The sequence below is a fragment of the Littorina saxatilis genome, linkage group LG15 (assembly GCF_037325665.1).
Source record: "Littorina saxatilis isolate snail1 linkage group LG15, US_GU_Lsax_2.0, whole genome shotgun sequence".
NCBI lineage: Eukaryota > Metazoa > Mollusca > Gastropoda > Littorinimorpha > Littorinidae > Littorina > Littorina saxatilis.
This window is the reverse complement of record NC_090259.1, coordinates 43,102,067-43,117,980: the sequence shown is the minus strand read 5'-3', so window position 1 is coordinate 43,117,980 and position 15,914 is coordinate 43,102,067. Positions and strand designations below refer to the sequence as shown.

At 44.9% G+C, this 15,914-nt stretch overlaps 2 protein-coding genes and 1 long non-coding RNA gene across 3 annotated transcripts in view; 1 reads left to right on the top strand and 2 right to left on the bottom strand.

Annotated features, from left to right (window-relative positions):
* Nucleotides 1-5,612, bottom strand: part of LOC138948339 (relaxin receptor 2-like) — a 7,623-nt gene extending 2,011 nt beyond the window's left edge. Inside the window, exons 1-2 of the mRNA XM_070319851.1 lie at nucleotides 5,524-5,612; nucleotides 3,477-3,786 (exon numbers count right to left, since the gene is read on the bottom strand). Coding sequence (XP_070175952.1) covers nucleotides 3,477-3,786; nucleotides 5,524-5,612 — 399 coding nt within the window. The remainder of the gene's footprint in view (nucleotides 1-3,476; nucleotides 3,787-5,523) is intronic.
* LOC138949385 (uncharacterized) overlaps nucleotides 1-15,914 on the top strand; it is a 68,980-nt gene that overhangs the window by 23,570 nt on the left and 29,496 nt on the right. The window lies entirely within an intron of this gene.
* Nucleotides 6,285-15,196, bottom strand: LOC138948338 (uncharacterized). The gene is made up of 6 exons (XM_070319850.1): nucleotides 14,504-15,196; nucleotides 12,997-13,285; nucleotides 12,085-12,202; nucleotides 10,814-10,968; nucleotides 6,791-8,292; nucleotides 6,285-6,451 (listed from the first exon to the last, which is right to left on the bottom strand). The coding sequence occupies exons 1-6, from the start codon at nucleotides 15,194-15,196 to the stop codon at nucleotides 6,290-6,292; spliced, it is 2,919 nt and encodes a 972-aa protein (XP_070175951.1). The 3' UTR covers nucleotides 6,285-6,289.

The window sequence follows — 15,914 nt, the reverse complement described above, 5'->3', positions numbered from 1 at the left end:
CAAATTAACATGTTGGGCAAATGTGAACGAAAAAACGATGGGGATATAATACGTGTAGGGTTCAGAGCATTCTTACCGTTCATATTTAGTATCAGACTCCCCGATGAGTGAAGATACAACACGAGAAATATGCTATATTTGTTTTGAAAATGTGCAAACCGTCGAGTCTCGCTTCGAGTCAATTCAAGGGGAGTCACTCCGCACAGTCAATCCGTCGAAGCTCGACTGGAGGTTTCGAATCGCAAATAACGAAGTCCTTTCTCCGAGTTCAAATGAGGTCTCTCTGAAAGATCATCACTGTTCAGATTAACGCTACACTGGAATTTACCAACAGAAATTAAAATGCGTGTGACGAAAGCACGACACACTTGAGACACCCCACACAAAAGTAGATCTTTACTGAACACGACCTGACCACACAGTTATGCCTATTCAAATGCGCGTTGCAAAATGTGCGTTTGGAATCTTCTTTTTTCTATGGCGGTACTGACAATATCGTTATTGAAACAATCCCAGTGCACTAAGGGATTTATAGAGCAAATCTCGAAAATAATTATTGAACTCAGCGCTATGCGCTTCGTTCAATAATGAATTTTCTCGATTTGCTCTATAAATCCCTTAGTGCACTGGGATGTCTCAATAACTTAAATAATAATTGTCAGTAAGTACTGGTGTCACATGACTGATGTGAACCAGTTGATTGGCTAATGGCGATGCGCTAAAACTGTTAGCGCACTCTTGGAGTGCGCTAACTTTTCCACAGAGCGTATTCTTCTGCCCTTTGCTTAAGCGAGAGTGTACTCTCATCCTCAGAATTAATTAGTAAAATGTAGCTTATATTCTCCACAATACCAATGACCATAAATTTCCTGCTTCTCATTTAAGCAGAAGTGGGTTTTTTTCTGACAGATTGCATGTGCCTGTGCCACAGTTGCCACTGATCTAAAAATAGAACCCGCTGTGTCTAATTTTTCAGTTTCGACTTGCAAAGATTCTTCTCATAATTATGCCGTGTTAGTGGCATGTAGCTTATTATCCACATTACCAAATGATGAGTTAGTATATACAATTCCCAGCAGCTAACAGAAAACACAAGTACGTGTTATTCCGGCTAGATCAGCATTTGGAATTATACGTAGCAGACTACAATGAAATACGACTGCATCTGTTCAGTAAATGAATGGTTTCCGAATTATTATTTCAAGGCAAGAACAATCGGAATCGAAAACGTGTAGTGTTTAGAACGGTCTTACCATATATAAGACTTATTACCAGCCTGCCTCATGCGTGCAGACTCAGTGCAACGTGACGAGCAATTTTTGTTTTTGAAATGAGACTGTCGCACAGTGGTTCGATTGCCATAGCCTAGCAGACGACATAAACCCCGCTCAGCAAATTAACATGTTGGGCAAATGTGAACGATAAAACGATGGGGATATAATACGTGTAGGGTTCAGAGCATTCTTACCGTTCATATTTAGTACCAGACTCCCCGATGAGTGAAGATACCACACGAGAAACATGCCACATTTATTTTGAAAATGTGCTAACCGTCGACCTTGGGGGTTAGCCAATTCAAGGGGAGTCACTCTGCACAGTCAATCCGTCGAAGCTTGACTGGAGGTTTTGAATCGCAAATAACTAAGAACACAGTCCTTTCTCCGAGTTCAAATAAGGTCTCTCTGAAAGATCATCACTGTTTAGCTTAACGCTACACTGGAATTTACCAACAGAAATTAAAACAAGAGTTTGCGTGTGACGAAAGCACGACACACTTGAGACAGCCCACACAAATGTAGATTTTCCACGACCTGACCACACAGTTATTTATGCCTATTCAAATGCGCGTAGCAAAATGTGAGTGTTGTATCTTCTTTTTTCTCTGGCGCCTGGCGGTACCGACAATATCGTTATTGAAACAATCCCAGTGCACTAAGGGATTTATAGAGCAAATCTCGAAAATAATTATTGAACTCAGCGCTATGCGCTTCGTTCAATAATGAATTTTCTCGATTTGCTCTATAAATCACTTAGTGCACTGGGATGTCTCAATAACTTAAATAATAATGATGATAATAATAATGAACCCTTATTAATCGCTCCTTCTCACCAGAGCTCACGGCGATGTACAATAGCATTAGCGTGCACACACACACATACACACACACACACACACACACACACACATACACACACGCACGCACGCGCACGCACACACACACACACACACGCACCAACACGCACACACACACACACACACACAAACAAACCACCATTACCCCAAACACACACACAGACACACACACAAACACACACATACGCTCATACCCACCCATACACACAGACACACAGACACACACATATATACACACACACACATACACACACGCACGCACACACACACACACACACACACGCACCAACACGCACACACACACACACACACACAAACAAACCACCATTCCCCCAAACACACACACAAACACACACACATACGCTCATACCCACCCATACACACAGACACAGACACACACACATACACACACAAACACACCACCATTCCCCCAAACACACACACACACATACGCACATACCCACCCACCCACACAATCACACATACTCACACACACACACACACAATCACACATACCCACCCACCCACACAATCACACATATCCACCCACCCACACAATCACACGCACCTATATGTGTGGATGGTTACCTAAGAGGCGGCACTGGGTGCAGTGCCTTTCTAGTGCACTTGCACTACAACAGCACTGGGTGCAGTACTCGCTCCGGCATCGAAGAATTTTGCACTAAAAAATGCACAAAATTTGACCTATTTCGTCGCCTATAGAGGACGGAAAGAATGTCATTTTGAACATTGTTATGACATTCTTTCCGTCAAAAAAGTCAATTTAACGGTGTTAAATGAAGCGACCATCCACACAATTAGGTTGCCATCCAGAGTTTAAATTGCCATCCACGTGTGGATGGTTGCCTTATGGTGATTTAGGCAACCAAACCTGTGGAAACATGGGTACATACATACCCACTCACGCACACACACACACACACACACACACACGCACCTATATGTGTGGATGGTTACCTAAGAGGCGGCACTGGGTGCAGTGCCTTTCTAGTGCACTTGCACTACAACAGCACTGGGTGCAGTACTCGCTCCGGCATCGAAGAATTTTGCACTAAAAAATGCACAAAATTTGACCTATTTCGTCGCCTATAGAGGACGGAAAGAATGTCATTTTGAACATTGTTATGACATTCTTTCCGTCAAAAAAGTCAATTTAACGGTGTTAAATGAAGCGACCATCCACACAATTAGGTTGCCATCCAGAGTTTAAATTGCCATCCACGTGTGGATGGTTGCCTTATGGTGATTTAGGCAACCAAACCTGTGGAAACATGGGTACACACACATCCCCCAACACACACACACACACACACACACACACCTTGAAGTTGGATCGCGTGATGGGCAGCGGGATGCAGATGCCGGTGTGGCTGTAGAACTCCCACTCCGATGTCCCAGGCAGCAGGGGCACGGCGGCGAGGCACAGCCCGATGGTCCAGGCCAGGACACACGCCACAGCCGTGGACATCTTCCTGAAGCGGACGTCGCTGAAAGGGGAGCTGAGCACGAGAAAGCGGTCCAGCGTGATGAGACAGATGGTGAAGGCTGACACCTCGTTGGACAGGAGCGACAGGAAGCCCGCGATCTTGCACGCCACGCTGGGCTTCCACGTCTCCTCGAACCAGAAGTACCTGCCCCGATGCCACATTGTTGAATAAAACACGGTTCAAAGCCAGTACCTGTCGCGATGCCACATTGTTGAATAAAACACGGTTCAAAGCCAGTACCTGCCCCGATGCCACATTGTTGAATAAAACACGGTTCAAAGCCAGTACCTGCCGCGATGCCACATTGTTGAATAAAACACGGTTCAAAGCCAGTACCTGCCCCGATGCCACATTGTTGAATAAAACACGGTTCAAAGCCAGTGCCTGTCGCGATGCCACATTGTTGAATAAAACACGGTTCAAAGCCAGTGCCTGTCGCGATGCCACATTGTTGAATAAAACACGGTTCAAAGCCAGTACCTGTCGCGATGCCACATTGTTGAATAAAACACGGTTCAAAGCCAGTACCTGTCGCGATGCCACATTGTTGAATAAAACACGGTTCAAAGCCAGTACCTGTCGCGATGCCACATTGTTGAATAAAACACGGTTCAAAGCCAGTACCTGTCGCGATGCCACATTGTTGAATAAAACACGGTTCAAAGCCAGTACCTGTCGCGATGCCACATTGTTGAATAAAACACGGTTCAAAGCCAGTACCTGTCGCGATGCCACATTGTTGAATAAAACACGGTTCAAAGCCAGTACCTGTCGCGATGCCACATTGTTGAATAAAACACGGTTCAAAGCCAGTACCTGTCGCGATGCCACATTGTTGAATAAAACACGGTTCAAAGCCAGTACCTGTCGCGATGCCACATTGTTGAATAAAACACGGTTCAAAGCCAGTACCTGTCGCGATGCCACATTGTTGAATAAAACACGGTTCAAAGCCAGTACCTGTCGCGATGCCACATTGTTGAATAAAACACGGTTCAAAGCCAGTGCCTGTCGCGATGCCACATTGTTGAATTAAACACGGTTCAAAGCCAGTGCCTGTCGCAATGCCACATTGTTGAATAAAACACGGTTCAAAGCCAGTACCTGTCGCGATGCCACATTGTTGAATAAAACACGGTTCAAAGCCAGTACCTGTCGCGATGCCACATTGTTGAATAAAACACGGTTCAAAGCCAGTACCTGTCGCGATGCCACATTGTTGAATAAAACACGGTTCAAAGCCAGTACCTGTCGCGATGCCACATTGTTGAATTAAACACGGTTCAAAGCCAGTGCCTGTCGCGATGCCACATTGTTGAATAAAACACGGTTCAAAGCCAGTGCCTGTCGCAGTAGTTGTGGATTATAAGCATGCTCCGTATGTGTTGTATTGATGATTGTTTGAATATAACCACTGTATAAACCCAGTACATGTCGCGATTGTTGTGGATTATAAACATGCTCACTCTGCATGGTATCGATACATTGTTAAATATAGAAAATTTCCTTTTTTTGTACGTGAACAATACGTTTGAAGTAGCCTGCATGAAACTGAGGTAAAAAAAATATATAAAAATGCATTGTTGAACAAAAGACGGTTCAAATCCAGTACTTGTCGCGGTAGTTGTGGATTATAAACATGCTCACTCTGCATTGTATCGATACATTGTTGAATAAAAGACGAAAGCAAAAGAAAAAATGGCGACTGCACGTGAGAGCGAACAACAAAAAGACCAAAAAGCACCGTACTGACGTTGGAATGACGAAAACGAAACAAATACAGGCGACGTTTCGACCACTGGGGTCTTCATCGGGGACGAGAAGTACACACAAAAGAAGAAGAAAGACGACAGAACAGAAAAGACGGTTCAAATCCAGTACCTGCCGCGGTAGACGTGGTCCGCAGAGCCCACCAGGGCCAGGTAGACCCCCATCAGCAGGTCGGCCACGCTGAGGTTGGTGACGAACATATTGAAGGACGTTCCGCTCTTTCTCCGCACCAGAAACAGCCTGGGGACGAGTGAGGTTGAACTTTAGCGGCGTGTTCAATTCATACCTCAAAATTAACTTTTGATAGAAGACCCTGTAATCAAGCTAGAGAACATTTGTTCGTGAAATTAATTGACGGATTGAGCTCCAAACTTAAGCATAATTAATTAATCTGGTCATTTGATCGACGAAAATGACGAGAAAATGCATACGTAATAGCGGACAAATCCGAGAGAGTTGCCTCCCCGCCATCGTAATATTGACAGAGTTGCCTCCCCTCCGTCGAAAAATGACAGTTTAGGCGATGTTTTCATAGAAAAAGGCATGTAAACGAATGCATCCGAACAGTTCATTCCGCCGAGACTTCAAAAGTATCTAAAATGACTTCTTATGCTTACAAGGGCAGATTCTGCAAAATTGGAGGCGAAATTGCAGTGGATTTTGAGCTATGAATTTAACACGCTAAAGTTCATCATTACGGGCAGAATATACCTGCGCAGAGTCAGCGGCACAGACGACGCACTGCATATTATTTATGCTGCGTTGGGGATTATGACGAGAACTTGGCCTGTTTTCCTTTCACGCAACTTGTAGCGGGCTGGTATAATCTGCAGTGCGTCGTCGGTCCTGCTGAAGTTACATAGGTGAGCATAGTCCCTTACCTGGAGACGAGTGATCCCAAGTTGCCCAGGATGGACAGCACGGAGAATATCCACAGGAAGGCCCGGTAGCTGTTGGAGCGCAGCAGATCGTCGCACGACGAGATCTCGTCCACAGGGGCGTGGCAGTTGCTCTGGTCGAAACCCTCAGGCAGCAAATCCTGAGCACAGCTCACATTTTTAATTGTTTGTCTGCTCACTTAAAAGACTGTTGGATCGATATATTTGTGATTGTAACGTATTGCTTTGTCTTTGGCGACAACAGTCCCTCCCCTCCCTTGTGGTGGCCCTTAAAAAAAAAAAAAAAAATCTTTTTATCATCAAAAGTCGGGGTCAAAGCCGGGAACATGCCCCTAATGGTTTTACCGTGAGGGCGTTAAACAATACTTATCATAATTTTTTTGGGTCAAAAACAAACGTTCCAACAACTTACCTTTCTTGTTTTTTTTTATTCTGAATTTTGGAACGTGGGCAGTCTCTTTGTTTTTGGATTTGCTCACCTTGCAGCAGAGCTTGTAGTTGTCGGCGTAGATGGCCCGGAGGTGCGTGTGGTTGAGGAAGACATCCCGAGGATACTCCCTCACGTCGCTGCCTCTCAGGTCCAGGACACGAAGGCTGGGGGTGTACTGGAAGCCGTCAGCGGTGATGGCGGTCACATCGCTCTCTGACAGGTTCAGCGTCGTCACCGTAGGGAAGCCGGACAGGACGGAGCTGTTGAAGCTCCCTAGCAGCACGTGGGACAGGTCTACGTGGCCGAGACTGAGCTGCCTGAGCACAGAGCCATGGCTGACCAAGACGCTGAGAGGGTTGTGAGAGAGGTCCAGCACTCTCAGGTTGATGAGAGGCAGGAACACGTCCATGGCCAAGAAGTCCAGGTCGTTGTGGCTGAGGTCCAGAGTCCTCACGTTGGGGAGGCTCATCTCCGTCACCCCAGTCAGACCGCACTGACGCAGGCTGAGCCACACCAGGTAGGACAGCCCCGTCACGTCACGAGTTTTCATGCCGGAGTCTGCAGCGTCCAGGTAACGCAGGTGGGGGAAGGAGGCGGCAGGGAAGCGCGACGAACAGACGAAGGCGTGACCTTGACACTGACATTCTTTGGGACAGTCGTGTTGACACAGCCACTCGTCGTCACGCTGCGGACACTGCGGCCAGCCGTCACACAGGTGGTCAGCGTGCAGGCAGACCGCGGAGGACAGACAGCGGTACAGACCGGGACACTGCACTTCCTGGCACCCAGCCTCGTCCTCCCTCCCCGCACAGTCGGCCACGCCGTTACAGCGCGTGTAGAGCGGGAAGCAGAAGCCGTCAGGACAGAGATAATGCGTCATGGGACACACGACGTCAGACTGACCTCGAATCGTCACCGACTGCTGGTCAGTGTCAAAGGAGACCTCAGCTGGCGGCTCCAGCAGGTAGGTGGACGTTTCGCGCTGTAGATAGCGAATGCATTCTTCATCAGACCCGTCCCAGCAGTCCGTGACACCGTTACACTTCATCCCGGGGTAGATGCACTGACCGGAGTGGCACTGGAAAGCCTGGCAGTCCTGTCTGTGCACACACAACGATTCGTCGGACCCGTCGTGGCAGTCTTGCCTGAAGTCACACACCAGCGTGTAGTGTATGGTCATGGTCTGATCGTCACACGGGAACATCTCCACAGAGTTGGTGTCCGAGCCGTTGCTCTCGATACTGCACTGTGACGGGTAGCTCTTCTCCCCGCACTGACTTCTCGTGTCACATGACAGGAAGTTGTGCGTCACGTGACCGTCCTCACATCGGACATACATCAAGTTGTCCTCATCCAATGGGGAAGAAGACCCATTACCGTTGTTTACGAACATAGCCGAAGTGTTGACCCCATCGTTAGACCCCGGAAAGAGCGGTGGCAAGAGTATGGAGGTGTTGCCAGTGATGTTGTGCACTGTGATTTGACAGACGTAGTCCTGGTACAAGTACTCGTCACAAGCGATGTAGTACAGGTACTCGTAGCGCGGGCTACCTTTGGTTTAAACAAAATTGTATTCAAAATTCATCACATGAAACAATTGAAAATATACAACTAGGACACGCACTTAAGCAAATGCTTATTAGTACGTGACCAAAACAATACTAAATTACACACATTTTCATAATGGTGGACACGACAAAGATAAGCCAGTAAAACAAATTGTATGAATGGGGATGGGGAACTAAAAACAAGTCGCGTAAGGCGAAAATACAATATTTAGTCAAGTAGCTGCCATTTTTCAGCAAGACCGTATACTCGTGGCATCGTCAGTCCACCGCTCATGGCAAAGGCAGTGAAATTGACAAGAAGAGCGGGGTAGTAGTTGCGCTAAGAAGGATAGCACGCTTTTCTGTACCTCTCTTTGTTTTAACTTTCTGAGCGTGTTTTTAATCCAAACATATCATATCTATATGTTTTTGGAATCAGGAACCGACAAGGAATAAGATGAAAGTGTTTTTAAATTGATTTGGACAATTTAATTTTGATAATCATTTTTATATATTTAATTTTCAGAGCTTGTTTTTAATCCGAATATAACATATTTATATGTTTTTGGAATCAGCAAATGATGAAGAATAAGAGAAACGTAAATTTGGATCGTTTTATAAATTTTTTTTTTTTTTTACAATTTTCAGATTTTTAATGACCAAAGTCATTAATTAATGTTTAAGCCACCAAGCTGAAATGCAATACCGAACCCCGGGCTTCGTCGAAGATTACTTGACCAAAATTTCAACCAATTTGGTTGAAAAATGAGGGCGTGACAGTGCCGCCTCAACTTTCACGAAAAGCCGGATATGACGTCATCAAAGACATTTATCAAAAAAATGAAAAAAAACGTTCGGGGATTTCATACCCAGGAACTCTCATGTCAAATTTCATAAAGATCGGTCCAGTAGTTTAGTCTGAATCGCTCTACACACACACACAGACACACACACACACACACACACATACACCACGACCCTCGTCTCGATTCCCCCCTCTACGTTAAAATATTTAGTCAAAACTTGACTAAATATAAAAACGAGAAGAATCTACCGAGGAGAAAATAATAGAGGGGGTGGGTTGGGCGGGAGGGGGCGGGGGGGAACGTACAGGCAACCACAAAAAGAGACTAGGACGAAAGCGCGTGCGAAGAGAACGTCAATTCTGAGACATGCAACATGTAAATTCAAGTAACCGTACATTTTTGTGTGTGTAGAACAGGCAGTAATTCGTTACAAGAAATAAAATACAAGAAAAACAATATAAGTCATTACTTGAACGCTTATTATGTAATCAAATACAATAATATGTATTAGATGTTTAAATAGTATGGTTTTTTATTCATAGTTAATATGTTAAGCGTGGAGAGCACAGTTCACTGTGGTTCGCGCTATATAAGCTCTCATTATAATAATAATATTTGTCAGTAAGTACTGGTGTCACATGACTGATGTGAACCAGTTGATTGGCTAATGGCGATGCGCTAACTTTTCCACAGAGCGTATTCTTCCGCCCTTTGCCTAAGCGAGACTGTACTCTCATCCTCAGAATTAATTAATGACATGTAGCTTATATTCTCCACAATACCAAAATACATGTACCATAATTTTCCTGCTTCTCAATTAAAGCAGAAGTGTTTTTTTCTGACAGATTGCATGTGCCTGTGCCACAGTTGCCACTGATCTAAAAATAGAACCCGCTGTGTCTAATTTTTCAGTTTCGACTTGCGAAGATTCTTCTCATAATTATGCCGTAGCTTATTATCCACATTACCAAATGATGAGTTAGTATACAATTCCCAGCAGCTAACAGAAAACACAAGTGTTATTGCGATAACGTACCAGCTAGATCAGCATTTGGAATATACGTAGCAGACTACACTAAAATACGACTGCATCAGTTCAGTAAATGAATGGTTTCCGAATTATTATTTCAAGGCAAGAACAATCAGAATCGAAAACGTGTAGGGTTTAGAACGTCCGTACCATATAAGGCTTATTACCAGCCTGCCTCATGCGTGCAGACTTAGTGCAACGTGACGAGCAATTTTTTTTTTTTGGAATCAGGCTGCAGTGGTTCGATTGCGCTAGCCTAGCAGACGACATAAACCCCGCTCAGCAAACTAACATGTTGGCCAAATATGAACGAAAAAACGATGGGGATATAATACGTGTAGGGTTCAGAGCATTCTTACCGTTCATATTTAGTACCAGACTCCCCGATGAGTGAAGATACCACACGAGAAACATGCCACATTTATTTTGAAAATGTGCTAACCGTCGAACTTGGGGGTCAGCCAATTGAAGGGGAGTCACTCTGCACAGTCAATCCGTCGAAGCTCGACTAGAGGTTTCGAATCGCAAATAACTAAGAACACAGTCCTTTCTCCGAGTTCAAATGAAGTCTCGTTCAATAATGAATTTTCTCGATTTGCTCTAAACATGCCTTAGTGCACTGGGATGTCTCAATAACTTAAATAATTATTATTAATAACACAGAGAGAGAGGCAGTGTGGAGGTACTACCTTTGTGCATGAAGCAGATGGTGTTAAAGAAGCGGGTGTAGTCGTCCACCCGGGTGGCGATCCGGTAGTTGACAATTCCATCCACCCACACGTACAGATAGTTGTAGATTCGGGGCAAGGCCGTGCGGTAGCTCTTCAAGCCGATATACATCTGCCTGATAATAACAATAACAATAACAATAACAACACTTTATTGTCCATTAAAATGTTACATCAAAATGAAATTTTTTTTCGGCACACCCTGTAAACGATTATAACAACAATTGGACAAAAGGACGTATGAGATATCAAACAACAAAATGTGGGTCATTCAGTATTGTTCTGGTCACGTAATATCAGCATAAGCTTGAGTGCGTGTCCTAGTTGTATATTTTCAATTGTTTCATGTGATGATTTTTGAATAACATTTTGCTTAAACCAAATGGAACGAAAGCGCTCTAAAATGCAGACAACATGTGTAATGGATTAAGCGAGAGTTAGACGGAACCAATCTCCTGGCACCCGAGAGAAGAACAAGCATTGAAATGAACAAGCGACTTTCATTCTCTCAGGTGCCAGTTATTCTCATTCTCATTCTCATTCTCATTACTTTATTGTCCCATCGCTGGGAAATTCGGGTCGCTTCCTCCCAGTGGAAAGCTAGCAGCAACGGAGTCGCGCTACCCAGGTGTCTGCGTGTTTAGGTGTATTCAGCCACCTGCACTTATGGCAGAATGACCAAGGTCTTTTACGGGCCATTGTGATGACACGGGGGTGGGACATGGCTTCCGTCTCTGGGTCTGCACATAAAGTTGACCCGTGTCCGTCCCGGCCCGAATTCGAACCTGCGACCTTTTGATCACAAGTCCAGTGCTCTACCAACTGAGCTACCGGGCCCCCGGAGATTGGTTCTTTAATAACTCTCGCTTACTCCATTACACATGTCTAATGCATTTTAGAGCGCTTACTTCCCTTTGGTTATTTGATATTCAAATAGCCAGGGCTCCCCAAAATATGCGTCCCTGCGTCCTATACTCAAATATTCTGATTAAAAAAACCTACATCATAATTATCACATTATTCGCGATAACAATGCGTTATAGAAACAGATGGGGTTTGGGGACCAGGAACTCTTGGGACCTTCTAAAACTCCGTGTAAGGGGTCCATGGACCCTCTAAACATTAAAAATGGGGGTCCCTGGACCCTCTAGGACGGGCTTCCATGGGGAGCCCTGATAGCGATCTGCCTCGTTTGTTTAAGATTCTATTTTTTTTTAATTTTTTTTTTATACCTGATGAGGTTTTTGGAGCTGGCAAGTCGGAAGAAAGCCTGCCACTGCAGAGAGCTGGTGAGAGTAGCCAAGTCCCCGCCCCGTTTCTGGCAGTCCCGCCTCGCCACCTCCCATGTCACTGTCCGGTTCCTGAAGACGTGGGTAAAGCACTTACCTTGGAGAGAGAGAGAGAGAGAGCATTCGTACTCACAATAATTTTTATGTGCATTTTAATCACAAATGTTATCATATACATTCAGTCATTCATACATAAACAACAACTTTTTTTAAATTTTTTTTTTAAACATGATGGTGAATTCATTTTAGTTCTCTGTACGTCGGTGATGACTCTGACTGTGTTGTTAATGTTGTTGTTGTTGTTGTTGTTGTTGTTGTTGTAGTTAGCCTTTTGACTTTATGCAAGGAGTGTAGTCGTTGTTGTTGTTGTTGTTGTTAGTCTTTTGACTCTTATGCAAGGAGTGTATGGATGAATGAGTGTTTCCACACCAGGACAAATACCAAAGGCTGTTCTGCTTAGGCAAAAAAAAAAGTTGTATGTTTCTGGTCACCCGACCCTACATAGTTTTTTCCCGCCGACCCTAGACTTTTTTTAATTGCATTTGTAAAAAAAAAAGCAAAAAAAGCGCGTCAAAACGAAAGTAACAGACGGCAGACGACACAAGGGGGATAACCCCGCATCCCTTTTGTCTCATTTGTTTTGTAATGTGTTGTCTTTCTCTTTGTATAGTAAGTCCAGTCTCTTTGCGCGCGTCACTGTATAGCCTAGTTATTTTCTACCCTGACCAACAAAAAAAAGCAACAAAAAAATCCCTACCTACCTACCCTATTTTTTGTAGTCATGTTACCAGAAACATACAACTTTTTTTGCGTGCCTTATATGGCGGAATAAACTCTTGTTCTTGTTCTTCTTACCCTCCACAACCACACCCCCCGGGCAGGCGGCACGGTCAGTGAAGGGACAGTCGCTGTTCTCGTCCTCCCCTCCCTCACACTCCGCCTTCAGGTTACACGCCAGGTGTTGCTTGAAGGCGGGGAAGAAGGGCACGGAGCAATTGAACACCCCCCTTCTCACCGTGGGCGGAGTCTCCCGGTCAGAATGGATGGAGAAGCGCATGCTGAAGCCTTTCGTCAGCTTGGAGTTGCTTGGAACGAACACTCTTAGCCTCACTGACGTGTGGAACACCTCGGGAAGAATGGTGACCTGAGATTTTGTTTGATTAAAAAAAAATATATATATATATATATACACACAATCAAAGTTGTGAGAGACACAACTGAAAGTCAGCAGAGACTTACTTCCGAGATTATAAAAAAAATCTCTTAGCAGAGCAAAAGAGAGAGAGAGAATACTGAGACAGAGAGAGAGAGAGAGAGAGAGAGAGAGAGAGAGAGAGAGAGAGAGAGAGAGAGAGAGAAGAGAGAGAGAGAGAGAGAGAGAGAGAGAGAGACACGCTTTGACGCTTTGACGCTTTGAGAGTTTATTGTCCTCAGCTTTCAAAGCCCTTTAGACAAGGGGATATAATTTACAGAAGAAATAAACATAACCATCTCTGCAAACACATCCACCCACACACTCCTCTCTCTCTCTCTCTCTCTCTCTCTCTCTCTCTCTCTCTCTGCCACACACACAAACGTACGCTCGCGCTCACACACGGATTCTTCCTCCCAGTTGCATAATCATCATACAATGATGCATTAAAATTCGTTAAAAAGTCTAAAAGCATCAAACACATCATTAAAACTTAAATCATTAAGAATGTTATGGGAACAGACCACCCATCTGTTGTTTACTTAATAATCTACAATGTAATTCTCTTTCTTCCATTTTTTTCTTCCTTATATCCAAAGCCATGGCAATAAAACATGCAAGTGATCTCATCACTCTCAAATCACTCGATGCCAGCAGTCGAAACACCGTGTTCATGTCGGGCTGAGAGGACGCACATTCTAAAATTGCAAACTTTTGTCTCAAACTCGCATAACATTTACACTTGAAGAGGAAGTGGACTTCATCTTCTGGTTCCTCTGTACACAATGGACATAAGCAATTTTGTACTTGTTCATCAATTACAAACCACTGTTTATTGCTATATAAACCACATGTCCTCAGTCTGAATCTTGCAAAATAATTTATTATCCCTTCTCCATCTATCCGTAATGCACAAATATTTCTCTGCTTGAAATGCACATTTGAAGGAATAAAACCACTTATACTTCACATTTTCTTCTTCTTCTTCTTCTTCTTCGAGAGAGAGAGAGAGAGAGAGAGAGAGAGAGAGAGAGAGAGAGAGAGAGAGAGAGAGAGAGAGAGAGAGAGAGAGAGAGAGAGATGGTGGTGGCCTGAGTTATCGTTATTGAATACAGGTTCAACTCAAAAAGTGGCTCGTGGACAAAGAAGGCATTTAAACTGGACACTCACCTGAGATGTGGCTCTCCAGATGCGCGACATGCTGTCATCTGCGCGAAGGGCTGAGAGGTCGAGGCATTTAAACTGGACACTTACCTGAGATCTGGCTCTCCAGATGCGCGATGTGCTGCCATCTGCGCGAATTGCTGAGAGCTCGGCGAAACCGTATCTAAAGGTGTAGTACGCCCACTGCATCACGAAGGTCGGGAAGCTTATCATAGTCGCGTGGTTCTCAGGCACTGTCACTGTGAAGGACGCGTCCATTGGACAGTAGTAACCAAGCCTTGGACAGGAAGACTCACTCGACCACACAACGCCAGATGTCAATGACGTCATAGAAATAGGAAGCGTGTCGTCTTGGTGATCCTCTCGTGATGTCGACTCTGTCCTCTTGTTACTCGTTCGCACAGTGGCTTGAGAATAGACGCGCGATTCTGACAGGTTCAGCGCGCCACGTTCTAAAGCGCCAAGTCTGTGAAGGTTTTCCGATGCATCAGGACAAGACGCACACGACGATGGGGTGAGCTTGGCATCAGGAAAGTGTGCGAGACTAAAACCCGGTGGAGAAGGAGATGTCAATTGCACTGTGGAGGAGAGCCTTACGCCTGTAGATTTGGGGAGCCAGACCGAATCACTGACACAGCTGGTCAGCCCAAGGAGCGCCAAGAAGAAGACCAACACAGGCCGGGTTGACGTTGTCTTCATCGCGGAGGACAAGAACAACTCAGATAGACCTGGATTGAAAATATGTATAGCTTAGACGGGCGCAAGACGTCGGCCTCCGAGGTCAACTTAGGTAAAGACCTGCTAGTGCCTTATCCTGCTTCGTGTGTACACGCAAGCACATGACCAAGTGTGCATGGAAAAGATCCTGTGATCCATGTCAGGGTTCAGTGGGTTATAAAAACACGAAAATACCCAGCATGCTTCCCCTCGTAACCGGCATATCGGTGCCTAAATTGCGGGGTAAAAACGATCATACACGTAAAAACCCACTCGTGCATGAGTGAACGTGGGAGTTTCAGCCTATGAACGAAGAAGAAAAAGAAGAAAAAAATATGCATAGCTCGTACTATCCTGACGACACAAGAAAACGTCTTCTTGTTCTTGTTCTTGTTTTAATTCTTCTTCGTTCTTCTTCTGCGTTCATGGGCTGAAACTCCCCTGTACACTCGTGCAAAATGTATGACCGTATTTACCCCGACATTCAGGCAGCCATACGCCGCTTTTGGGGGGAGGCATGCTTTGTATGTTCGTGTTTCTATAACCCACCGACCTCTGATATAGATTACAGGATCTTTTCCGTGCGCACTTGGTCTTGTGCTTGCGTGTACACACGAAGGGGGATAAGACACCAGCAGGTGTGCACATACGTTGACCTAGGAGATAGGAAAAATCCCCTCCCTTAACCTACCAGGCGCGG